Below are 27,786 nucleotides of genomic sequence, written 5' to 3'. Positions count from 1 at the left end.
GACCTCCAGTGTGAAATGCAGCCCTCTGCCACCACCCTTTGTATTCTACTTTCAAGCCAGTTCTCTATCCAAATAACTAGTACTCTCTGTATTCCATGTGGTCTAACCTTTTTAACTTGTCCACCATGAGGCGCCTTGTCAAATGCATTACGGAAATAGATTTGGATCAGGTCCACCACTTGCCCTCATCAATCCTCTTTTGTTACTTCTTCAAAAATATCAATTAAATTAGTGAGACAGGAGTTCCCATGCACAAAGTCATGTTGACTGTCCCTAATCAGTCCTTTCCTTCCTTAAATAGGAAACCAAAACCGTACACCATATTCTCAATGTGATCTCAAAAGTTACTTTTTCTAAAATTTCAGTCATTCATTTTTCAATGGATGAGACCGGTCAATTAGTTATTCTTGGAACTCTGTAAAATATTGGAATGATAATTTGGTAATATGTACTAGCAAATGCAGTTTTCTTTCTTCCTGGATAAGGTCTAACTTTTTTATCTGTCCCTTCTCAAAAATGAGCAGGTTAAGTTTGCATCAGGTAATCACGAAGTAGAAAATCCTGGTCATGACTGTACTGTGGAGTTTTCATATTGTTGCTTTAGCTCATTTTCAGTAAACCACTATTCTTGTTTCTTCCAGACTGAACAAAATGTAACTATAGTTAAATTTAGTGGTTAATATTTGAGTGCTGTAATAGAGATACTCTCCTGTTATAGAATTTTCATTGGTACAATTAGAAAAATGAGAATTATAATATATTCATTCTAATTTGTACAAAGTATATTCCTGTCAGGGTGAAAGGGAAGGCTGGTACGTATAGGGAATGCTGGATGACTACAGAAATTGAGGATTTGGTTAAGGAACAGAAGGAAGCATTTGTCAGGTATAGACAGGAAAGATCGAGTGAATCCTTAGAAGAGTATAAAGGAAGTAGGAGTATACTTAAAAGGGAAATCAGGAGGGCAAATTGGGGACATGAGATAGCTTTGGCAAGTAGAATTAAGGAAAATCCAAAGGGTTTTTACGAATATATTAAAGACAAAAGGGTAACTAGGGAGAGAATAAGGCCCCTCAAAGATCAGCAACGCGGCCTTTGTGTGGAGCCGCAGAAAATGGGGGATATACTAAATGAGTATTTTGTATCAGTACTTACTGTGGAAAAGGATATGGAAGATACAGACTGTAGGGAAATAGATGGTGACATCTTGCAAAATGTCCAGATTGCAGAGGAGGAAGTGCTGGATGTCTTGAAATGGTTAAAGGTGGATAAATCCCAGGACCTGATCAGGTGTACCCAAGAACTCTGTGGGAAGCTAGAGAAGTGATTGCTGGGCCTCTTGCTGAGATATCTGTATCACCGATAGTCAGAGGTGAGGTGCCGGAAGAATGGAGGTTGGCAAACGTGGTGCCACTTTCAGAAGTGCGGTAAAGACAAGCTAGGGAACTATAGACCGGGCTGAGAAGTGGCAGATGGAATTTAATTCAGACAAATGCGAGGTGCTGCATTTTGGGAAACCAAATCTTAGCAGGATTTATACACTTAATGGTAAGGTGCTAGGGAGTGTTGCTGAACAAAGACTTTGGAGTGCAGGTTCATAGCTCCTTGAAAGTGGAGTCGCAGGTAGAGAGGATAGTGAAGGCGGCGTCTGGTATGCTTTCTTTTATTAGTCAAAGTATTGAGTACAGGAGTTGGGAGGACATGTTGCGGCTGTACAGGACATTGGTTAGGTCAGTTTTGGAATACAATTCTGGTCTCCCTCCTTAATGGTAGGATGTTGCAAAACTTGAAAGGGATCAAAAAACATTTGCAAGGATGTTGCCAGTGTTGGAACGTTTGAGCTAGAGAGAGGGCTGAATAGGCAAGGGCTATTTTCCTTTGAGTGCGGAGGCTGAGGGGTGACCTTAAAGAAGTTTATAAAATTATGAAGGGCATGGACTCCCCCACTCTTTTCCCTGGAGTGAGGGAGTCCAGAACCAGAGGGCATAGGTTTAAGGTGAGAGGGAAAAGCTTTAAAAGGGACCTAAGAGACAACTTTTTCACACACATGAGGGATGTGTGTATGGAATGAATTGCTACAGGGCATGGTGGAGGCTAGTACAATTATAATATTTAAACGGTACCTGGATGGTATATAAATAGGAAGGGTTTAGAGGGATATGGGCCAAATGCTAGCAAAGGGTCCTAGGTAGTGTCGCTGAACAAAGAGACCTTGGAGTGCAGGTTCATAGCTCCTTGAAAGTAGAATCCCAGGTAGATAGGATAGAGAAGGCGGCGTTTGGTATGCTTTATTTTATTGGTCAGAGCATTGAGTACAGGAGTTGGGAGGTCATGTTGCGGCTGTACAGGACATTGGTGAGGCCACTGTTGGAATATTGTGCACAATTCTGGTCTCCTCCCTCTCAAAAAGACGTTGTGAAACTTGAAAGGGTTCAGAAAAGATTTACAAGGATGTTGTCAGGGTTGGAGGGTTTAAACTATAGGGAGAGGCTGAACAGGCTGGGGCTGTTTTCCCTGGAGCGTCAGAGGCTGAGGGGTGACCTTATAGAGGTTTACAAAATTATGAGGGGCATGGATAGGATAACTAGACAAAGTCTTTTCCCTGGGGTGGGGGAGTCCAGAACTGGAGGGCATAGGTTTAGGGTGAGAAGGGAAAAATTTAAAAGAGATCGAAGGGGCAACTTTTTCACGCAGAGGGTGGTGCATGTATGGAATGAGCTGCCAAAGGATGTGGTGGAGGCTGGTATAATTGCAACATTTAAAAGGCGTTTCGATGGGTATATGAATAGGAAAGATTTGGAGGGATATGGGCCAGGTGCTGGCAGGTGGGACAAGATTGGGTTGGGATATCTGGTCGGTATGGATGGGTTGGACCGAAGGGTGTGTTTCTACGATTCTAAGCAGTTCCCAGAAAGTTCACTGGATTGATTCCTGGGATGGGGTCATCATCTTACAAGGAAAAGTTAGTATTTGAAGTTTAGAAGAATGGGAGGTGATCTTATTGAACCATAAAAGATCCTGAGGAGGCTTGACATGGTGAATGCTGAAAAGATTTTTTCTCCTTAATGGAGAAGACTGGAACTAAAGAAAATGATTTAAAAATAAGGGGTCTCCGATTCAACTCTGAGATTAGAAAGATTTTCTGTCAAATGGTCATGAATCTGTGGAACGCTTTGTCAAAGAACAGTGGAAGAGGGATAAATGAATATTTTTAAAATAAAAATTGATTGACTCTCTTGTTCATCACGAATAGAGGTAAGCAGGTAAGTGAAGCTTAGCCCACAATCAGATGAGGGCACAGCAGGCTTTACAGGCCAAATGGCCTATTCCAAATTAATATGTTTGCATGCTTACTGCATCAGCATTGAAACTGGCGACTGAAACTGATTTCCCAGTCAACGCAGCAATTTATCTTTGATGCTCTGAAAATCAAGGTACGAATCAGACAACTGCAGTTATCTGAAACACAGTAATACCTTGCACAAATGAGAGATCTGAAATCTGGGTGTTTAATAGAATCAATTCCTTTAAAATGATTTTTAAAAATTCTTAAGGAACTGCAACAGCTTCAAAATGTAGCAACATCAAGTGTAGAAGTGGAACATGACTGCTTTGGCCAACTGCAACACTGACCTGACTATAGTAAAGTTAGTTGCTTAGTTAGTAGCTTGTCTGCTAAATTTAATATCCTTTAACCTCTTTTCTCTTACAGAATTAAAGTTCCAGAACTCCTAGATTTCTTCATCTTATTTACAGTCCATTTCATGACTGTAATAGTCCACTTTTTTTTTTACCTTGTCTTGCTTCTGACAGCTTTGTTTAATGAAGGACCTGGTAATCTCATGAAGTTGACGTAAAGCTGGAACCACCCATACTGGATGTTGGTTATTTTGTTGAGAGGACTGGGAATAAAAAGCACAATTTAAAACAATATAAACGCCAACCAGTTTATAGTGTAATTTGAACATTACTAAATATTTAAAACATTTCCAGTGAACAATACCAAATGAAATTAGTTATCATCCAGTGATTCCAATAACATGCATCAGCGGAAGATAACAGTTTGACAAACCACAATAAGATAACCACTACAAATCTATTTTATACACTGAAATAAAGTTTTATCATTAAAACAACATTATACTTTTGAATGATCAAATCAACAGTGGGGATCACAGGTTTCAAATGGCTTCTTAAACCAAGCTGATCTTGCAACTTATGGAAACTTTTGAGCTTTTAATCAATCATTCTCCTTGTTCCAAGATGGAAACTTGTAACATGAAAGAGCTATTTTTAGTTGAGTGAGCACTGATCAAGTATTCTATAACGTTAAGAAGTTGAACATTGCAAAAGTAACACTTTAACATTATAGTTACAAATTCAACAATACATCAAGTTTATCAAAGCAGTTGTAATCATTAACTCACTAAGGCTATTAGCTTTGCGAATGAAAACAAAAGACAGTGTAACAATTTACAGAGACAAGGTTTATAAGAATGAGAGATTTTACAGACTAACAAAATATATGTGTTTCCTCATATAGTGTGGGGCAACCTAGAATAAGAGTCATAGAATTAAAATAAGGGTTAACAGATTTAAAACAGAGATAAGGAGAAATTATTTCTCTCAAACAGTCGTGAATCTGTGGAATTCACGACCCCAGAGTGCAGTGCAAGTGGGGACACTGAGTAAATTTAAGGAGAAGACAGACAGATTTTTAATTAGTAATTGGTAATGGAGAACAGCCAGGGAAACGCAGTTGAGGCCAAGTTGTGCTCAACCATGATCATAACAAATGATGGAGCAGGCTCAAGGTGGGTGGAATGAATTGTCTACTCCTGCTCCAAGCTCCAGCACGGGGTGGGGGGCTCAACAGGGTGAAGGAATCTCAAGAAAGACTTCATGTATGAAGAACTTCAATGTCTGGATAATTTAGGACTGTGCAGGAAGTGATTGAGAGGAGATAGACATATTTAAAAGTAAGGGATGTGGTCAGAGTAAGAAGGAAGGCACTATGGAAGAATCATGAATCAGTGCGCATACATTTAAGATAATTGGAGAACTGAGGCACAAATACTTCAAGCAATGAATGGTTAGGATCTGGTATCCACTATCCAAGACTTTTATATTTGGAGCAGAAACGGTTGAGGGGAGACCTGATGGTGGTGTACAAGATTGTACATCCTGGTGAACAGGATGTGAAGAGAGTAGATATTCTACTCAGTCAAAAGGTCAAGACCAAGAGGACACACTTTTAAAGTGAAAAGCAGGAGGTTTAGTGGGGACTTCAGCAATTTCTTTCCAGAGTGTGGCGAGGGTATGAAATGCACAACTTGGGAGGGTAGTTTTGACAGGTAACCATGCAATCTAGTATTTAGATGAACACAAAGTGGAATATCATTCAAGGCTATAGGCCTAGTGTCGGAAAGTGGAACTGATGTAAGTAGTCATGTATTTTTGATGGTACAGACTCGATGGACTCAAGGGCCACTTCTCTATTGATTCTACAAGTGTGCAGAAAGGGTCAATTTAAGCTTTCGAAAGGGAACTGAATCAATATCTGAAAGGGACAAATTTGCAAAACTTAATTCTGTACTGATTATGCTAAGACTGAAAAAAGATTCTGATTTGAAATCAGTAGTTACTCCTATCATATGGACTTGACATTGTGATTGAGAATTTATAATTTTCAAATAACAACGCTAAAAATAGTCCAGTCAAACCATGTAACTCAATATAAGAAAAGCACAGGTACAGTTCATAGTTTGGATATATAAAGGGATGTGGAATTAAATGATTGTACATGTGAAAGTCTGAGGACAACATGGACTACTTTGGCTGAACAATTAAATTGTGTCATAATTTCTATTTAATTCTACTTTCTTTTCCCAGTCCCTTTATATGGAGATCTTTTAAAAAAAAGTGCATAATTTCTTTCACAAAGTTATCTACCTTCTTAATATCCTCGATACATTTGATGATATAACTTCGCTTGATTTGCTCCTTTACTGCATAAGCTTCACTAAGTATGGTAAGATGTTCTTCCAGTGCCTGCTGGACTAAGTTTGTGGGTAATGCTGGTAAATGAGCAAGCTCCCAAAGCACCTCCAGCACCTGTTGTTTGAGAAAAGAGGGCGAAGGTAGTATTTAAAAAAAATTTTAAAAAAACAACTTTAGCATCAATCCCAAAATCACTCATGCTCATTTATAAAGTCTTGTCACATCTGACAGAATAGTTCTTACCTTGCCTGTGGTGTTCTCAGAACGAGCTTCTCGGCCAATTTTTCCTATAAGACTGAGCAGTTTTTGTCGGATTCGGTCACTCTCAATCTCCCAACTCTAATCAGGAATGGAGAAAGTTGAATCCATCAAACAGAATTCTATTGTCAATATTTTGCACTTTGAGAAATGTTTCATGGTTTATTTATTAAGTAAAGTGATTAGCCCATCACTTGGTCTGTACTCTTCAGTAATATACAACATTGTTTGCATCCCAAGTGAATTAGGAGGCCCCAGCGGGCGAACGGTGGTTATGCAGGGGGCCTGACTTATCCTGAAACCTATTTAACCAGGACTACCCTTGCTATGGTAGTTCAAAATGAGGTAGCTTTTTACAACACGTGTTACTTACACACAAATATTTTGTTTCTCCATGCACAGAAATATGCAGTTTCTAGTCAAGTGGAACAAAATCTGTAATGCAAATTAGCCTTAAAAAAACAGCAGACTTCAAATTAAGGATAAGAGGACTGAAATACATTTTGGAGATGAAGAAATCACTGACCTGAAACATTAACTGCTTCTCTCATTATATACACTGCCAGACTTGCTGTGTATACCCAGCATTCTGCTTCAATGTCATTTACACTTGGCCTTTATTACATGGCTTAATAAGACAACGCCATCTTCAGATACTTCCTTATGTTATTATTACAAGACTTTTTAAAGCCTACCTGAACAAACCTCATGTGGCTCAGTGTTATACTTTATCATACCTCTGTGAATTGTCTTGTGACATTTCATTATATTAAAGGTACATAATAAATACAAGAGTTTATAATAATGGGGCATTAAAAAGAAACTCTAATTTTTTTTTCCCCCACAATGTCAAGACAATTTTAACCTAAGTCATATTGTGTGGAAGAATACCACTTGATGCAACATGATTGAACAGAAGAAGTCTTTACATTTTGCTTATAATCTGACAATCAACAAAACAGAATTAAAAGACAGAACAAAGATGAAAGGGAATGTTACGATTAAACTTTAAAGTGTCAAATTTTCAAACTAATGAAGTCTATCTTAAGTTTTCTTTCTGAATGCATTATTATGATGTTGTAAACACACATAAACTAACACTTTGTTTTGGCTGCAGAGTAACCATGGTGCATTATAGTAAGAAATAGTGGTTACATCCAATTATTGTGTAAATTTCTGACCAATGTGAACTGTCAGTTTTTGAGGGGGGAAGGTGGTATGTGGAAAGGGGAAGACAGCATTTAGGTGTAGGCCTCCTTATCTGACTCAGTGCTTAAATATTTAATACCTTAGCACGAGCATAAGCAAAATTCTAGGACGAGTTTGTTTACTCGTAATCTTCATTTTTGGGCCTCTAATTGCAAATCCATGCCATTTCTCAAAACCTCTTGCCTCAATATCTTAAGTGCCGCAGTTCCAAGGAGAACAGTCCTAGCTATTCTAAACTCCTATTATAGTTGAAGTCTCTTATCCCTTCAGTAAAAAAGCTTTAGGGAACAGAAATGTAGAGGTTCACATCTATCCTCAAATGTGGTAGCCAGAATTGTATCTAGCAATTTAAAATCTGGCACGATTTATTTTTAATATTTGTTATCTTCAACTGAAAGCACAAGTAACCAAATGATACTTTAACCAGCTTCTCAATTTGCCATGTCATCTTTTAGGATTTTTGAATATAGACGCCAAGGTTCTTTATCTCTACACTTCATTCAATTTTACCAATTTACAGAATTCATTTTTCTTCCCCATAAGGCTCCTCCTGATCTGCATTAACTTAGATCAAGATCAATGTGTGAGGATACGTCATCTTTCTTTTTCAAACATCTTTTAAAAAAATACTTCACCACAGAAAAAGCTGCTCACTCACCTTCTGTATTAGAATGAAGAGATGGTTGAGTTGATCATAGTTGAATTTGGCAGCAGCAGCAGCAATAATAGTGTGAATATTTTCAATGACGGTTGAGGATTGCCCTGACTTAATAAATAGCAATGCTATTAGGTTTAGATAACATCTGCAAGTTACATTACATCTGTCCTAAACATAATATGTCTGTCCTCCATTGCAATGTATTCAACATCATCTCCAAGCTTCATTAACAACTTTCATTCTCTTATAAAGATCAAAGTGGGATGTTTAATGATGATTTCACAAAGTTAATCAGCATTTGCTACTCCTCAGATAGTGAACAAGTTCATGAGTAAGATTTTGACAATATGCAGGCTTGGGCTAGTAAGCAGCAAGTAACATCCATGTCACACAAGTGTCAGGTAATGGCCATCACTAAAAAGAGATGGCCATCACCATTGCCAATTGATGTTCAGTAGCATTTACATTGCTGAATCTCCCACAATCAAGAATCTGGGGGTTAATATTGACCAGAAACCATATTGGCCTAGCCAAATAAATACTGTGGCTACAAGAGTAGGACATCGGCTGAGAATTCAGCTGTGAATAACTCACCTCCTGATTCCTCAAAGCCAGTCAATCAGCTGCAAGGCACAAGGGAAATGTGTGATGGAATACTCTTCATTTGTCTGGATTAGGACAATTCTGATAATATTCAAGAAACTCAGCACCATCCAAGGCAAAACAACTCATTTGATTGATAACTCATCTAATTCCTCAGTCATTTCCTCCACTACAATGTACAGAGGCAGGTTGCACCAAAACAGCAATTCACTAAGGCTTCTTATAAGCATCTTGCAAACCCGCAACCATAAGAAATAGGAACAGAAGTAGGCTGTTTGGCAGCTCAAGCCTGTTCGCCATTCAACAGGACTATGGCTGATTGGACATTCCTCACGTCCACTTTCCTGTCATCATTGATTCCCCAACTGAAGGAGGACTCTGCTCTCTCAGTTTTCTGTGGCAAGAAGTTCCAAAGACACTCAAACCTCAGAATAAACTTCTCCTCATCTCAGTCTTAAATCAGCTCCCCTTCATTGTGAGACTGTATTATCTGGTTCTAAATGCTCTCAGAATTTACCGTCAACTCCTTTAAGAACTTCATCTTTTTCAATGAGATCACCTCTCATTCACCTAAACTTCAGTGAATAGAGTGCCAATCTGTTTAGCCTTTTCTCAAAAGACAAAGCAAAGATAACCACTATCATTTAGAAGGTTAACAGCAGAGATGCAAAAACACCAACACTTACAAGTTCCTCTCTAAGCCACAAACCATCACAATTTAGAATTATATCATTGTTCCTGGGTCAAAATCATGGAGCTCAATCCTTAACAGCATATTTTGGGCATCCCGACATGGACTACATTGGGTCAAAGTGGCAGCTCACTACTACCTTCCAGAAAGAAATGACCGTGGGGAATAAATGCTGACCTAGCCAACACTGCCCACATCCCATGAATAAATTGATTGAATAAAAAAGTCTGTTCTTATCTGTCCAGACAAAATATAAACTTATTAGCACAAAAAAGGAGGGCCTTGGAATTTGAAGCACATAAATTTAATATATAAATTCCAACTATTAAATCACTTCTCCAAACAACTTTTATTAGTGTGCAATAAATAAATTTAATACAATTAATCTTTTTCAGTCACATCAACATCTTCAAAGCAGCCTTACTGGATTTAACCCAATGAAGAAGTGTGACAATTGTTATATTATGCTCACATAATGTGATCTATTAAATTAAAACTTACTCTGTTAAAACCAGTTGTAATATGCAAACCACTGCCAGATTTACTTAGTACCTGAATGCGCCAAATCTTGGTAAGCTCATCCATGGAGAGTTTACTGCCCAGCAGCTCGATAATTCCCTTTATTCTATCACAATACTGTGCTTGATCAATATTTCCTGTTGAAGTTGAATAAAAACAAGAGGTTTTCTCAATATGATACAGGAACTAAACTGTCTAAACAGCATACTCAATTAGATCAAGATATCAGGCAGATTGAACTTTGGTGGGGGTCCGTTTGATAGTACCATGACTGATGGAGTTGGGCAGGGCTTGAAAGACAGATCTGCCAGTTTGGACTCTCAGGAAATAGTGACAGAGCAAATACATAGGAAGATTTTTTTTTTATTTTTGACTACAATCTATCTGCCAGAAATGTATATTCCTCCATGAAGCACTGGTGAGAGTGACTACCATAGTTCCTCTGGAGATAAAATCTTGCCTTCACAGAGGAGACCCTCATTATGCTGTGTAGCACCACCATTTGACTCCTATGGATGGATTCAGAACAAATCAAAACAGGGCATCCATAAAGCACTGGAGGCTATCAGTATCACAATTATATTCAACTATAATCTGCACCCTTGCAACCCAAACATCAAAAAAATTCTGAAATGAAACCTCTCAATGCCAAATACCTTTGAAACATGCTCATAAAAACAAAACATGCATTTTAATTACCTCACAATGTCCCATAATGCCATTGATAGATATATAAAATCGCTCTGTTCACTGTTACATCATACACTATTCTCCATGAAGTGGTCAAATGTCATTACAGCATGCATTTCATAAGTACTGGATGTAATATGACAATAATAAGAGATAGAAAATTCATGGAGCTGACTGATCAGCAATACATCTCCATACCAATATCTGAAAATTATTGTTGATCATGCCCCCTTCTAAGGGAAGAGAAAAATAATAAAAGCACTTCATCATTCCATGCTGAGACCAAAAATCTGTGGGTTCAGGTATCACAGGAACAATCTCCCTTTATGGTCCTACTCAATGTAGTAGTGAGTCAGACAAGTTTTAAATTTCCCTTTTTAATTACTAATCCACGCTGAAATTGCTAGCATTAGTTGAGAATCATTGCTGTTCTGGAAAGTGTTTACTATTAATGGTTTAAAAAATGCTGCCTTAGATTCTTGAGGTTAAAAATGTGTTGCTGGAAAAGTGCAGCAGGTCAGGCAGCATCCAAGGAACAGGAGATTCGATGTTTCGGGCATAAGCCCTTCTTCAGCCCTTTCTCCTGTTCCTTGGATGCTGCCTGACCTGCTGCGCTTTTCCAGTAACACATTTTCAGCTCTGATCTCCAGCATCTGCAGTACTCACTTTCTCCTCCATTCTTGAGGTTAAACTGATTTTACAAAACAATCTTAAATTTTCAGCATTGAGACCAAAGATACATGGTATCATAATGGCAATTCACAGTCCAGGCCCAATTCGGTCAGATAACAGTTACCCTTTTCAAAAAGAGGAAATAGTAGTTCACCCTCAATCATGGTCCTGATATCGCTGAGATACCAGATGGTGCACTGTGTGCCAGTTGAGAAACTCTAAACCACACATTGTTAGTCTCTTCTCAAATCTACTGTACCTTCAAGTGCGATTGACAATACAGAATTTTCTACCAGCCAGTCTAATAACCGATCTGTATCAATTGCATTTTTCACAGATTTTGATAAGGTACTGTCTTCAATCAGCTTAGTAACCTAGAGAATAAGATTGAAACATTCAGGTTATTGTTAAGTGTTAATCCAGTAATTCCCCTTTGGTACAATAGAAATATTAATATCATGATATTAATATCATAAATGGAAAGTGTAACAGAAAATAAAGAGAGTCAGAAGTCATATACAATTCTTCAAAGTATATTTTAGAAACTGTGACTGAATCATACTCATTTGACAAGCTTGAATCCTTCTTCTGCCTGTAAACTCTGTCCATTTTACATTTAGTGGTTTAAACACTATTGTGCAAAACAATAAAATATGTCGTGAAAATAAATTAAGAGAACATGACTGTGTCACCTCTGTGATTAACAGTTCTTACTCCTGAGATAACCCTACCTATTGATTCCCTTATGTGTTCAACATTCTAGCCATTGGTGCACATTTAACTATTCATGCATAAATTGTATTTACTGGAAAGTTTTATGACAAACCGTGAACTGAAACAGGAAGGAAATAGTACAAATATGCCTGTAATTCAGAGCCAAACAGGTTGTTGTTGACTTCATATAAGCATTGCTCTAGAACTTGTTTAAATAAAAATCACACAACACCAGGTTATAACCCAACAAGTTTATTTGGAAGCACTAGCTTTTGAAGCGCTGCTCCTTCATCAGGTGGTTATGGAGTATAAGATCATAAGACACAAATTATAGCAAAAGTTTACAGTGTGATGTAACTGAAATTATATATTAAAAAAGTCTCTCATCTTTTAGAACAGGCATGTTTGTTTCAGTTCTTTCATCTGTAAATGCCAGAAATATTTTTTAAAGTTACATTCTCAAGTGAACTTTATCAACAGGTGCCAGGTCAGCTCAGATAATACATTGAAGGTGTGAGGTGCTCTGTGTGAGGCTGTCTGTGCTCCAATGTTCAGACTGATTCTATTTCTAAAAAAGCTATTTACAGAGTCTTACATGGATTCAGGCAGTTTTTGCACCAAATAAAATGTAATTCAGCAAGTACAAACTCATCCCACAAACTTATATGTGTGTGCATGTGTTTGGGAGCAGGAGGTATGAGTGTCTGAGAAAGTGTGAGAATGTGTTAGTGCCAAAGGGTATAAGTATGTAACAGACTGTGTGCGAGACATGAACCCAAGGTTCTGGTTGAGGCCATCCCCATGGATGCCGAACTGGCTATCTGCCTCTGCTCAGCCACTTTGAGTTGTTGGTTTAGAACTTGTTCGTTTATTACCTGCTTTCTATAACTTGATCGATTTTCAAAGCAATCCTGTGTTCAAAGTTTGGGAGAAGATTTGTAGCTCGCGTGCTCGTTGTTGTGATTCTGTTCGCAACACAAATTCCCAGCTCGGCGAACAGAACCACAACAATCCTGTGTATTATCATTAAGTTCTTAAGATATTTTGAAGATTCAGTCTTGAGAGAGTTATTAATGAAAATATGAGCAGTGTTTATCTCACAAAACAACTTGAACTGCTAATTTAATTAGGTTGTTAAAGAATAACAGCAGAAAGAGGATGTGGCTCATCTTTCAAACCATGCCAACTTTATCAAGTGGCAAAGTATCAATGTATAACATGCTAAATAGCAGCAATACTGCTGGCTGCTGTCAGCAGTTATGATTCTATACAAAAACATTCTATTGACAGCAGTTTTGTCATAATAACAAACAGGAGCTGGAGTAGGCCATTTGGCCTATTAATTCTGCTCTGCCATTCAGCAGTTTAGTGGTTGATTTTTTTTCACCTCAACTCCACATTCCTGTACTATGCCATATCCCTTAGTTCACCAAGAAATACGAATGAGTAGAACTATATTAACAACGAGAAATATAACTTGCTGGGATACAGAATACTAAAAATTCAATCTTTTGAGGTCAGAAACACTTCAAAAACCTTTTATTTTGAAACCTAGACCCCATGTTCTTGATCTCCAAGAAGAAACTTCTCAGCTTTCCTTTTACCTTTTAACTACCTTCTTAAGTCTCTTAAAAAATTACACAAAATTCAATTAGATAACCTCTCGTTCTTTTGAGCTACAGGGAATATAGACCAAGGCTATCTAACCTTTCACAGGGCAACCTACTCATCATAAGAACCAGCCTATCGACCCTTAATTGCACTCCCTCTAGGACAAGCATCTCCTTCTTTGGGTAAACAGGCAAACCTAAAACCCAGTTCTCTCAAGCGTGTGGCCTCCACAACACCACGCAGAATTATAGTAAGACTTCAGTTCTGTACTACAACACTCCTATAACAAAAGTTAACATTCTAATTACTTTCATTATTACACGAGGTGCCTGTATGTAACTTGTAAGTCAGGCACAAGGACGAAGGCATTTTGTTTTAATGAAAACATTTCCTAGTTTTTCACAATTCAAAAAGAAAATTTGGCTTTTTGGATATTTCCTACCAAAGTGGATAAATCACAGCTTGCCACATAAATATACCATCAGACATAAATATATCATCCAACTTGTCTAAATCCCAGACTTTATGCACACTCCTCCACACACCACTTCCAAATCCTCAGCATTATTCTCCCAATTAACTTAGTAATATAATTGTTGATTAATCATTTCAAACCTCAGAACCTCAGGCAATTCTAACCACAGTTCTATCATCAAAATTAGAAATTAATGAATTGGTATACCTCTTTCAATGAATTCATTTTTGCACTGAAGTGGGGAGTTTTCAACATACGGAGGAGGATATCCAAGCGGAGGTCATCTACCACCATCACCAGCTCTGGTTGAAATCGCATGCATAATAATTTGATGGCAGATAGAAGCTCTGGAATGTTCACCAGTTTCTAGATTGAAAAGGAGACAGGAATTAAAAAACAGATGTTTTGCAATTTCCAACCAAGGCCTAAAAACATGGTATGTTGCAATGTTTAAGTAACTCAAGGTAAAGTTCAAGTAGGCCCTCTCTCTTCTTTTGTCAAAATACCTCTTGTGGAGCCTTTCTACTTTCAAGGACACATAGAAATAACAGCTAATCTACAACTAAATCTGCATTCAGGGTTGAATGGAGAACAGAACAAGTTTGCAATTGAGCATTAAGTTGCAATCTCACTGCTCTCAGAACAGTTTCAGTATGATTAATGGGCTGAGGTTCACAAATAAAAACTTTCATTTATAAAGCACCTTTGATGTAGTCGAGTGTTTGAAGTACTTCACGAGCACTACAAAACAAAACACTAAGTTAAAATATAGCAGATGACGTAAATTTTAGGGAACACAAAGAAAAAAAGCAAAGAGGCTTAAGAAGGGAATTCAGGGACACTGGCAACTGAAGGAATGATTATCAACGATGGAAAAATTAAAATCAGGAATGGTCAAGAGACGGAGTTCAAAGACTTGGAAGGTTGTGTGGCTAGAGATTGCAGCGATAGAAGCAGTGTATCAAAGTAACATGAAAGCTAGGAATGAGAATTTTGAAATAAAGTCATTGCTTAATTTATAGCCAGTGCAGGTCAGTTGTCACAGCAGAGATGGGTAAATGGGCATTGGCATAAGTTAGGACGTGGACAGCCAAGGTTTGTGATGATTTCAAGTTCATGGAAGCCACCCAAGAAGTCCATTGGAATTGTTAATTTTAGAGATACTAAGGACTGCATCAACGGAAGGTTGGCCTTGCACTGTGTGTCCATATTCCTATTTTATGGGAGTGCATTCAGGTTCAAGAATAAAGCACTTGGCTTTTATGGTCGAGAGTGAGGTGCTGGAAAAGCACAGCAGGTCAGGCACCATCCGAGGAGCAGGAAAATCAATGTTTTGGGCATATGACCGAAACATCGATTCTTCTGCTCCTCGAATGCTGCCTGACCTGCTATGCTTTTCCAGCACCACACTCTCGACCCTGATTTCCAGCATCTGCAGTCCTCGCTTTCTACCACCTGGCTTTTCTGCCTTAGAAAATAAATTTTAATCAGATCAAAGATTTTGATAGTTGCTCCAATATAAGTAATCCAGAAAAAAAGTGATTACCTTGTCTTTCAGATCTTTTTCTTCTAAACTTTGCACATATCGAATCATTTTGTCAATGACTGGATCCAGCATTGGCTGTAGAAGGAAGAATAGTACCAAAAAAATGCATTTGTATTTTAACTCCGTTGTATTTACATTGGAACAAATATGGTCCTAAAATAGTCCTAGACAGTTAGCTTGGTGTAAAGCTGGTTGCAGTCTCCATTTTCTGGATTTATCACACATTACCATAAATCAATTTCTATTTTTGACAACAAATCCATGGAAAGGTGTGTTGTTATCACTTACCTGTACTACGGCAGGATTTAGATATTCGGCACATACACCCAGAGGCTGTACCAATGCAGACACTGCCTAAAATAGAAACACAAAGGTTCTAAACCACAGTACTTCCTATAGCAACCAACCAGATTTATGCAAAGCAACACACTTAGTTCTATAGTTTTAACTGCTTTAGCTAGAATTATTAAAAAATTTTAAAATCATAAACATATCAGTAAAATATTTCCTCCTTCAGATAATGCTTTGGAATCAAAGGTTTTAAGTTTTGGAATTGATATCGTTAAATGTGTTGTAAAAGAACTATACCAAAATAGTCAATTATTCTAACTACATGGGGAGAAGTTAAGAAGAGATTTAAAAGATTGTTTTAAATGCAGATTGTAAAACAGTCATTCAAAGTGATTATCTGGAAGCTACAATCACATTATTTTAAACAATAACTTACTGCGGTTTCTATGTCTTCTGCACCAAGCTTCAGCTGGATTGCTGAAAACCCACCCATCTCTCCAAACTAGAAAAATAAAATATAATTCAGCAACTAGCTCAATGATCATTGTTCAGAGGACAAATTGCATTAAAAGCAAGTTAAAAAACAAAGCAGAGCTGCTAATTTTTCAATTTAACCAACAACATTATACAGCATAAAAAGAGCAAGTGCCAAATGAACTGAACGTATACAAGTATCGAACTTTTATCTTGGATATTTTAAGCAGCATTTTCTAACATCACTGTCACTAAGGTTGAAGTCTTTCAGTGTGGCCCTAGCTGAATAGCAAAATGGATTTTTTTTTAAATCTAGGTAGAATTCTGAATTCTTATTCATAACATTGGTAAGGTAGAAGACACTACAAAACATGAGGATACACCGCAAAGTTGGCTATAGCAAGATGAGTATCTCCTCAGTCTCAGAACAGCCTAAAAACAGAAAAACTATTCAGGCTAATTGATCCTGTGTATGTATGGCTACAAAACACTGATTAAGGATTTAGCTAAATACCTTAGTTTACCAATAATTTGGGCAACACACCCCAAGGAGTGATGTAGCAGAAAATGTCAACAATAGTCCAAAGGCTCAGGATAATGCTATGGGGATATAAGTTCCACTGATGGAATTTGAATTCAACTAATATTTTTTGAATTAAAAACCAATCCAATCATGACCATTAGACAACTACTGATTGTTATAAAAACCCATCTGGAAAATGGGTTCACTTATGCCTTTTCATAAAGGAAATCTGCTATCTTTAACTAGTCTGGCCGACATGTGACTTCAGCTGAAAATGTGTTGCTGGTTAAAGCACAGCAGGTTAGGCAGCATCTCAGGAATAGGGAATTCGACGTTTCGAGCATAAGCCCTTCATCAGGAATGAGAGAGAGTAGCCTGCTAAGATAAAAGGTAGGGAGGAGGGACTTGGGGGAGGGGCGATGGAGATGTGATAGGTGGAAGGAGGTCAAGGTGAGGGTGATAGGCTGGAGTGGGGTGGGGGCGGAGAGGTCAGCAAGGAGATTGCAGGTTAGGAGGACGGTGCTGAGTTGAGGGAACCGACTGAGGCAAGGTGGGGGGAGGGGAAATGAGGAAACTGGAGAAATCTGAATTCATACCTTGTGGTTGGAGGGTTCCCAGGCGGAAGATGAGGCGCTCCTCCTCCAGCCGTCGTGTTGTTATGTTCTGCCGGTGGAGGAGTCCAAGGACCTGCATGTCCTCGGTGGAGTGGGAGGGAGAGTTAAAGTGTTGAGCCACGGGGTGGTTGGGTTGGTTGGTCCGGGCGGCCCGGAGGTGTTCTCTGAAGCGTTCCGCAAGTAAGCGGCCTGTCTCCCCAATATAGAGGAGGCCGCATCGGGTGCAGCGGATGCAATAGATGATGTGTGTGGAGGTACAGGTGAACTTGTGGCGGATATGGAAGGATCCCTTGGGGCCTTGGAGGGAAGTGAGTGTGAAGGTGTGGGCGCAAGTTTTACATTTCCTGCGGTTGCAGGGGAAGGTGCCGGGGGTGGAGGTTGGGTTGGTGGGTGGTGTGGATCTGACGAGGGAGTCACGAAGGGAGTGGTCCTTGCGGAACGCTGATAGGGGAGGGGAAGGAAATATATCCTTGGTGGTGGGGTCCGTTTGGAGGTGGCGGAAATGACGGCGGATGATACGTTGTATGCGGAGGTTGGTGGGGTGGTAGGTGAGAACCAGTGGGGTTCTGTCTTGGTGGCGGTTGGAGGAGCGGGGCTCAAGGGCGGAGGAGCGGGAAGTGGAGGAGATGCGGTGGAGGGCATCTTCGATCACGTCTGGGGGGAATCTGTGGTCCTTGAAGAAGGAGGCCATCTGGGCTGTGCGGTGTTGGAACTGGTCCTCCTGGGAGCAGATGCGGCGGAGACGAAGGAATTGGGAATATGGGATGGAGTTTTTGCAGGGGGCAGGGTGGGAGGAGGTATAGTCCAGGTAGCGACCTGAAATTCACCTGGACTGTCTCAGACTCCTCCCTCCTCTTCCTAGACCTTTCCATCTCTATCTCGGGCGACCGACTCAACACAGACATCTACTATAAACCGACTGACTCCCACAGCTTGCTGACCTCTCCGCCCCCACCCCACTCCGGCCTATCACCCTCACCTTGACCTCCTTCCACCTATCCCACCTCCATCGCCCCTCCCCCAAGTCCCTCCTCCCTACCTTTTATCTTAGCCTGCTTGGCTACTCTCTCTCATTCCTGATGAAGGGCTTATGCTCGAAACGTCGAATTCCCTATTCCTGAGATGCTGCCTAACCTGCTGTGCTTTAACCAGCAACACATTTTCAGCTGTGATCTCCAGCATCTGCAGACCTCATTTTTTACTCAAAGACATGTGACTTCAGACCTACAGCAATGAAGTTACTTATGAAAAGCCTCTGAAATGGCCTATGGAGCAAGTTGGGTCAAAATACAAAAGTGTCTAAATAAAAGAATAAAACCACCAGCATTAATCCAGCTACGAGAAACAAAAACACATTATTGCTTTAAGGAAGGTGTTAACTCTGCAACATCCTACTTATGAAAGTCTGAGGGAATGTATCAAAATTAGAGTTATCCTACTGACTAATGAAACAATAGCCTGACATTAAATATAAAGGATGATTCCATGAATACGGCTAGGTCCCAGATATTATCGTCACCCGTCCATGGCGTGTCCCGTGCTACCTGCAGGATAGGTGAACCAGAATTGGCAGCACAATGGTATGCAGTTAGGAGGGGGTGACACCAGGCATACCAAAAAATAAGTTATCAATACAGTGAAGCCACAGCACAGGACTACTTGCATGTCAAACAACACAAGCAGCATGCAAGCAATAGAGCTAAGCAATTTAGCAACCAAAAGCAGATTTAAATTCTGCAAAAGATTTAAACTCTAAATTTAGGGCAGCATAGTGACTTAGTGGTTAGTCCTGTTGCCTAACAGCTCCAGGGACCTGGGTTTGATTCTAGCCTTGGATGACTGTGGAGTTTACACGTTCCCCCTATGTATGTGTTGACTTCTTCTAAAGATGCATAGTCTGGGTAGATTAGCTATGATAAATGTGGGCTTATGGGGATAGGACAAGGGGGCTAGGTCTGTGTGGGGTGCTCTTTAGAGGGTCAGTGCAGATGTTGATAGGCCAAATGGTCTCTTCCCGCACTGTAGGGATTCCATAAACCAGCCACATCCAACCGTAAACAGTGGTCAACAATTAAACAACTATCAGGAGGAAGTGATTCCACAAACATTCCTATCCTCAATGATGGGGAGCCCATTTTACCACACATTTCAATCAGTTTCAACGAGATGTGCTGGTGGATGATCTATCACAATTCTCCTCCTGAGGTTCCTGCCATCAAGGATGCCAGCCTTCAGCCAATTTGATTCACTCCTTATGATGTCAAGAAACTGGTGGAAGGCACCGTATACTGCAAAGATCATGGACTATGACAACAGCATTGAAGACTTGCACCCCAGAATTAAGTGATCCCATAGTAAAGCTGTACCAGTACTGCTACAACACTGGCACTTACTTGGCATTGTGGAAAATTGCCCAAGTCAGTCCTGTGGACAAAAAACAAGGCAAATCTAATCCAGTCAAATACTGACCAGATTAGCAGCAAATTGATAAGGGGACCACAATAATGCTATTAAGAGAAACTTACACACCAAATAACCTGCTCAACAGATGCTCGGTTTGGAGTCCAGGATGATCACTCAGCCGCTGACCTCATTACAGCCTTGGTCGAAGCATAAACAACTAAGTTCAGCTCTGCAGGTGTGGCAACCCTGGACATGAAGGCAGCATTTGACATAGTACAGCATCAGGGAACTTCAGTGAAACTGAAGTCAATGAGAATAGGAGGAAAGTCTCTAATGACCTGAGCCATACGTAGAACAAAACAAGATGGTTGTGACTGTCAATCACCTCAAGTCCACAATGACACTGCAGGAGCTTCTCAGTCCTAATCCCAAACTTGTTCAGCTGCTTCATTAATAACCTTCCTTCCATTATAAGGATAAATTATGGATGTCCATTACCCACCACATGTTCCATGCCATTTGCGTTGCCTCAAATACTAAGGGAGTACCTGTCCGTATATAACACTCCCACCACACGTCAGGCAATGACCATCTTCAACAAGGGAAAACCCAATCATTTTCCCTGTGACATTCAATGGCATCACTGACAACACCTTGGGCATTACCACTGACCAAAAACTGAACTGGACCAGCCATATGCATACTGTGGCCATAACAACAGAGGTGAGCTCATTTCCTAAATCCTGTCCTTTATTTACAATAGCACAGCGAGGTCAAGTAAATGATGGATTACTCTCCACTTGCTTGTATAGTGGAGCCCCAACATTACTTGAGAAGCTCAGACTATGCAGCTTGCTTGACGGACACTCCACCCAACACCTTCAACATTCTTTCCATCCACTAAAACACACTGGCAGCACCAATAAGTCTGCAAGATGCACTGTATCAACTCACCAAGGCTTCTTTAAAAATACCTTCGCAGCCATGAACCCTATCAGTGAGGAGGAGAAAGGAAGCAGAAGCATGGGAACACCACTATCTACTTCCCTCCAAGCCACATGCCATCATGACGTGGAACCTTATCACTGTTACTGGGTAAAAATCCTGAAATACCTCCTGAAAAACACACTCTACCTACTTTTCATGAACTTGCAGAAGTTCAAGGTGGCATCTCGGTACCACCTTCTTAAGCGTAATTAGGGAAGTGCAATAAATGCCGGTCTGGTTTGTGACAACCACATCCAGTGAATGAAAATAAAAACGTATAAGTGTGGCTCAGCAGCAAACTGTTCATTTCCGATAAACAAATGCTGTATCCTCTACGAGGTGCCAGATACAAATAGGCACTTGTTACAAAATACCAGGAGTGTTAACTCAAATGTAAAGCGGGGATAATTAAATATCACTGCAAACATTTCTAACATACAGTACTGCTAAAATGAATGTGATGAATATTTCAACAAAGTGTTATGAAGGTGTAGGCATGCACTGTACCTTTAGGAGAGACTGAAAGCTGGCACGACCCACAGCAGCACAGAGTGTGCTGAAATAATTTAAAATTATATTGCAGGAGATTTTTGGAATGTGTGAAAAATTAATGATGAGCTGTATAATGCAAAAGATGAAGTATTTTGACCTACACCCAACTTTTCACGAGTACCTGAGAACTAACGAGCTTAGTGCTAAATTATCAGAACTAAAGTAAAGAAATTTATTGCAACCAAACTTAGTTTGTGGATCACATCTAGGTGTTGATTGAAAGTTCATTTACTGAGATATTGGTATGGTGCTGGCACTTCCACTGACTTACGTGATAACTCTCGCAATGCAGTCCAGTCAATTTTGCATTTATAGACAGTCTTACAAAAACAAAATGAGAGCAAGACTCAACTAAAATAAGAACATCTAGTAAAATAGTGTTGATCCATTACTGGAAGTGCTTACTAGTATTTTGAGCAACATGTGGAAATCAGATAATAACAGTCATAAAGACTTATCTCTATCTAAATAAAGATAAACCTCATTTCAACTGGCTACATTTAACATACTGCAAAGCAGGCCTGCAATAATAAAGTAATTTAGTTATCTAAATTGGAATTAATTGTTGTAATACATTCAGCAATGATTTGCACCCAAGTCGATTAGTTCAACCAGCAGATGATTTCAAACCATCCATCATTGCTTTAATATATAAATTTGATTCGACAAAATTTGTTGTGATGTTTTAGCCACCTGTTCCACAACTCACTTGTTTGTAAGAAAACAACTTATGATACCTTTCCAAATTCTGCATCTGACAGAAATCCAAAATCTCCACATCCAATAAAATATTTAACTTTTATCAAGTTCTCCCGCAGCTCAAGGGATTAAGTTTCTAGTTCAATAAACTTTCCTCAACTCAGTCCTTCAGTTCAAGGTTCAATCCATTGTCTTGCCAAATTTTTTCCATCAATTCTGAATCTTGTTTGTGACATGGAGAGCAAAACTTGAGGATATCAGATATGCTACATCAGATAAAACACTAGAAGTACATTCCATCATTTCATTCCTTTTTGTCACTTTTAACGGACAGTGCTTAAAATGTAGCCAACAAAATACGCAGATCCATTTTCTTATTTGTTATTCCCTGAAGATCACTATTTAATTAAATAGACTTCTTTAGTCTAATCTTATGACTTCATACTTGCCTGTGTGCCACATGTCAGCCTGCCACCCAGCTTACCCAGATCACTGTGCCAACAGGTTAGAATCATAGGCCACTGCACTGAATCCAGTATTATTTGCATTAAATCTTGGGCAAAGTTCCACCCTCCAAGTAACTTTTAAAATTTATAAAACTCGGGGTGAACTGAACTCCCAAGTGTTTTCTGCTAACATGTTTTCATTCTAAAGTCTCCCCATACAGTTTCAGGGACAATCTAGCAGAATAACTTTTCATCTATATTGTGATATATGTTATTAGATAAATAATACCAGCTTCATTCTTCCATAAACTCGATAATCTCCTAAAAGAAATCAAATAAACTGTTCAAGATATCAACTGTCTGTCTGATCCTAGGCTGATTATGAAACATGTTTGTCCTTCCAAATTATTTCTTCCATTATGTATGACGATGAACATGGAAAAATATTGGTAATGCTTAGTCAATGTGTTCAACCAAGTGTCACCGCTCTTGAAAGAAACCTTTCAGAATTTTCCAGAGCTTTGCTTCCCCTCAATTCCCTAAATCTCACCATTCAGCCCAGCGGTAGTGCAAAGAACACGGGAGTGGATAGCATTTTCAAAGAACTGCGATGGCATAATCAGCTCAATTATTTCTTTCTGTGCTCAGTGTTTCTACTCTTTAATAGTGTTATAAAACAGTTTCTAGTCTCCTCTATAAAACTTTCAAGGGTAAAAACAGTAAAAACAAAACTCAAGTCTGCCACAGCCCTCTTCTTGACATGACCAACGGACTGTCTTGACAAAAAAATCTATTTTTTTTGTGTACCGCTTGCTTCCAGTTGATATAAAGACTTCTTAAATTATGCTTCATACCTCTTGCCTCTCAATCCATTTACTTGTTAACCAGTTTAATTTAACTATCCTGCTCCTTTCCTGCACGTGTCAGAATGTTTTGTACAACTGTTACTTAAGACCTTCCATGACTTCATTTTTCCTCTACTGCCGTATTTATTATACAAGGATAAACAATTGGATGGCCTAAATATTTACAATACATTTACAGGTGTCCATTATCCTTCAGTTGCTTTGCAATCTGATTAAGTATATGAAAAATGAATGGAGGGAGAGAAGAGTGACTGTAGTATGGGAGAGAAAAATGAGAAATTAGTGTTAATTAATGGAATACTTACCCGATTAACCAAATCTATGAGCCATCCATAAGGTTCCTGGAAAGGAAAGATAAAAGCAAGCAAAAATTATTTTGTTAGCAATTATAATCAGCAAATCCACGTTACTATATGATTGAATGATAACAGCAATTTCCAGTCTCATGACTGATATCACTTAGAAGGTGAAGGTCAGGAGGCTCACGGGAACACCACAACCTGGAAGTTCCCCTCCAATAGTCTCACTCTTGTGACCTAGCGTGATGTTATTTTCCTTTCTCTCACAAAGCCAAAGTTTTGGAACTTAGTCTTCACCGCGTTGTGGGAGATCCTTCATATTACACAAGCTTCAAAGAAGTGGCTCACCAGCTTCTCAAGGGCAATGAGGTATGATTGATAAATGCTGACCTTTTCAGCAATGGCTTTTCTTATGAATAATTTGATCAAAAGATGAAACTACAGCGAGCCAACTAGAAAATAAATATAGCTTCATCAGTGACTAAACAAACTTTGCCATTACTGTATCACAAGCTCAACTATAAAAGTCTTTTCCCATATGCAGTTACCAAACTTGCTTAATTCCTTCATATATGTCATGTCAATATGGCACCAAAGGATCAAGTGCACAGTGAAAACTGCACAATACAAAATATAAATTACCAAGTGACATCAGAAAAAAAAAGAGCCCTATTAAACCCCACCCACCACATATCCCCATAGAATTTGAGGGGCAGTATGACAAGAGGCATAATTGTATAGTATAGGAGAAGCAGAATAAGGAGCAACTTCCTTCGATGGCTTCTAAACATTAAAATATATGAAGCATGCAAAATCTAGATGGAACCTACCACCATTCTGGAAGAATGTTACCACAATATCTAGTGACTTGTGGTATGTATTTCATCTTTCTTGATGTTAATTTGAAATTGAAAGAAAGCCAAATAGATCTCCAGGCAGTCAGCAACAGCAATTCCATCAACCATGTAAGTAGTCAATCAAATTGAGTTCTTCTGACAGTAACCCAGGAGGTAAATGCACCAATTATCTTATTTAAAACAAAACTGAAGAGTGGGAAATAAGGATGGATATAAATGCAAAGCAGACACTAAAAACGTTTTTAAAGGATGTTACATTAAAAATTGGGGAATTACCATAAAGAAGAAACTTGACATCACATACAAGTAACATTAGTTCAATAATGGCAAAAAAAAGACTATTAATAAAACACAAGTTTTCCAGAACCAGAAAGGTTACTCAAAAATAATCATGAACTTGGTAAAACACTAAAAATAAAGCACCTTATCAACAAAGCATAAGGTAAACGCATGGAATAACATCTTCTACACCTTCCTGCTTTCACCTCAGGTCTGGTTTTGGATATATCTATATTGTTACTTGCTTAAAAATTAAGTGCAATTTGAGCAGAGGTGCAGATCATCCTGCAATTATATAGAACCTTGGCAAGATCATAACTGAAGTAATGTGTACAGTTTTGGTCTCATTGCCCAAAGAAATATATACTTGCCAAAGAGGAAATGTAACTGAGGTTCTCTAAACTAACTCCTGGGATGAAGGGACTGTCTTAGGAGCAAAGATTAAATAGACTGGTTCTATATTCTCTGGAATTTAAAAGAATCAGTAGCATTCCCTTTCTAACTCTCTTTTTACATAAGAATGAACATGTTATATACAGGAAGGACATTTCCCCTGGCAGGGGAATAAAGAACCAGGGAACACAGATTCAGAAGAAGAGACAGACCAATTTGAACTGAGATGTGGAGGAATGTCTTCACTTAGAGAGTATTGAAGCTTTGTCATTCTCTGCCTCAAAGGCTCTGAAATTGGATTAAGTTGAACACAAACAGACATACTGTATATCTTAAAAACATCAAGAAATGTGGGGATAATGCAGGAAAATGTTGTTAACATAAATGATCAACACAATCTCATGAAACTATGGAGTGGACCAAATGACTAAATGGACTACTATTATTTTATTAATGCTCTTAGCAAAAGAAGTAAGTCTTGGGAGTTTCCATGGGGAGGGGGGGGAGGAGGGAGGGTGAGAATGGAGAGAAGTGAGACAGGATTATACCAGACGCTCAGAATCATGCCATGGACTAATAGTCCTTTTCAGGTCAACTTTGGTCTTACTTCCTCAACCACCTACTGACACAAAAATACCAGCTCCCACTGCAAGGACAAAAATTTATTTCAACGGGGAAAGGTATGTCCACTCAAATATCTACTTTAAATAAACTAAAATTGAAATGGATTCCTATATTTTCTAAAACAAAAACAGAAATTGCTGGAAAAACTCAGCAAGTCTGGCAGCATTGTGGACAGAAAGCAAAGTTAACATTTCAGGTCCAGCAACATTCCTCAGAACTCCTATATTTTTTATTTGCCATGACACTGTTGTTCAAAGGCATTCCTTTCTGTATCATACAGTGCCAGTCTGAGTAGACCCAAGTATTTACCTCATGCCACACTATCTAACCCACCTTCTGTAGATTGACTGGTGGTGAAATGGCATACATTTTGCCATCCCCAAAAACATCTGCCCAATTCCTTTGGCACACTTTCATTCGGTTCTTGAAATGGTACTCGGTCCCTGGATTGAAAGCCTGTAAACCCAAACAAAATGATTAATGTTTTATACAATGTATGAACTACCAGTCATTTAAAATTATAAGGCTCTGTCATGTTAAACTAGCAAACTATGTAAACATTTAATCCTAAAGCTTAAAAAATCCTCTCTGAAGCCTTGACTTACTTCATTCCTTCAATAGCACTATTGCTGCACAGGTTTTCATCTATATGCTTTTCAAACTGAAAAGTGGAACATCTGGGTGGGAGCAATCTAACTCTGATTTTCCTTCTACTTAGTAAATCAATTTTGTGCTGCAGACAGTCATATCAAAAATAAAAAAAATTATCCAGATCCTCAAAATTTTACAGATAGCAGTTAAATGCTGCTGGTTGAACTTTGAGGAAATACTAATGGAAGAAGTTTTAATGTGCTGCTCCCACAGACATAGAACTTTGGGTCAATTGTGTTTAGTTATGTGTGTGACTAGAATAACTGTAGCACAGGAATCCACTAAGTTCCATATCGTACCCTTCACCAATACCCTGCAAGTTTTTCTTCAGGCACTTAAAGGTATTCTTTTGAAAGCCCAATGGCATCATTCTCCACCATGTGCAGAGTGCATTCGGGATCTTAACTACTTGCTATAGACTCAGATGTTTATGGCATATGAAGAAGCCACTTGACCCATTATGTCCTTACCAGTCATGGAAAAGATTTGATTACATTAATCCCAATTTTAGCTTTTGATGCATAGCCCTAGAGGTTATGGCAACACAAGCAAGTGAACATTGAAACAATGTTCAATTGTTACAAGTTTCTGACTTAGTTACACTTTCAGATAGTGAATTCCAGACTCTCATCACCCTCCGGGTGAAAAAACTCCCTCAACTCTCCTCTTAGCTCACTATTTCCCACATTAAATCCATTCCTCCAATTAATGGCCCCTCTACAAATGAAAAAGGTACCTTCTCATCTATTGTATTTATGTTTCTCAATTTCATCCACCTCTATAATGTCTCCTCTCAAACTTCACTGCAACAACCTATCCAATATTTCCTTATGGCTCAGACTCTGCAGCCCAAACAACAACATGGTAATTCTCCTCTGTACTCGGTCTCGTGTCATCATGTCTTTCCTGCCCCAGTTGTGGTACAACCAGTATTTCAAACAGTTCCAACATAACTTCCCTGTTCTAATATTCTATGCCTTGGCTAATAAAGGCAAGTATTTCATATGCTTTCTTAACCACCTTCCCTTCTACCTTGAGTTAGATATATGCACTAAGGTCCCTCTGATCTTCAGTAGTGTCCAGGATTCTACCATTCGCAGTATAATCTCTGACCTTGTTAGCTCTCTCTCTTCCATGTTTAATTCCATAATGTAAAAAAAAAGTGATGTCACTGATGGTGGT

At 38.9% G+C, this 27,786-nt stretch overlaps 1 protein-coding gene across 2 annotated transcripts in view; it reads right to left on the bottom strand.

Annotated features, from left to right (window-relative positions):
- usp24 (ubiquitin specific peptidase 24) overlaps positions 1 to 27,786 on the bottom strand; it is a 184,242-nt gene that overhangs the window by 122,576 nt on the left and 33,880 nt on the right. For both annotated transcript variants that reach the window (XM_060830532.1, XM_060830533.1), the window contains exons 5-16: positions 26,287 to 26,409; positions 23,807 to 23,842; positions 16,374 to 16,439; positions 15,935 to 16,000; positions 15,647 to 15,721; positions 14,308 to 14,466; positions 11,560 to 11,674; positions 9,972 to 10,075; positions 8,126 to 8,233; positions 6,244 to 6,339; positions 5,953 to 6,114; positions 3,795 to 3,902 (exon numbers count right to left, since the gene is read on the bottom strand). In XM_060830532.1, the coding sequence (XP_060686515.1) occupies positions 3,795 to 3,902; positions 5,953 to 6,114; positions 6,244 to 6,339; positions 8,126 to 8,233; positions 9,972 to 10,075; positions 11,560 to 11,674; positions 14,308 to 14,466; positions 15,647 to 15,721; positions 15,935 to 16,000; positions 16,374 to 16,439; positions 23,807 to 23,842; positions 26,287 to 26,409 (1,218 nt within the window). The remainder of the gene's footprint in view (positions 1 to 3,794; positions 3,903 to 5,952; positions 6,115 to 6,243; positions 6,340 to 8,125; positions 8,234 to 9,971; positions 10,076 to 11,559; positions 11,675 to 14,307; positions 14,467 to 15,646; positions 15,722 to 15,934; positions 16,001 to 16,373; positions 16,440 to 23,806; positions 23,843 to 26,286; positions 26,410 to 27,786) is intronic.

Source organism: Hemiscyllium ocellatum, chromosome 9 (assembly GCF_020745735.1).
Source record: "Hemiscyllium ocellatum isolate sHemOce1 chromosome 9, sHemOce1.pat.X.cur, whole genome shotgun sequence".
NCBI classification, from domain to species: Eukaryota; Metazoa; Chordata; class Chondrichthyes; order Orectolobiformes; family Hemiscylliidae; genus Hemiscyllium; species Hemiscyllium ocellatum.
Note: the sequence above shows the minus strand (reverse complement) of the source record. Positions and strands in the feature narration are given on the sequence as shown.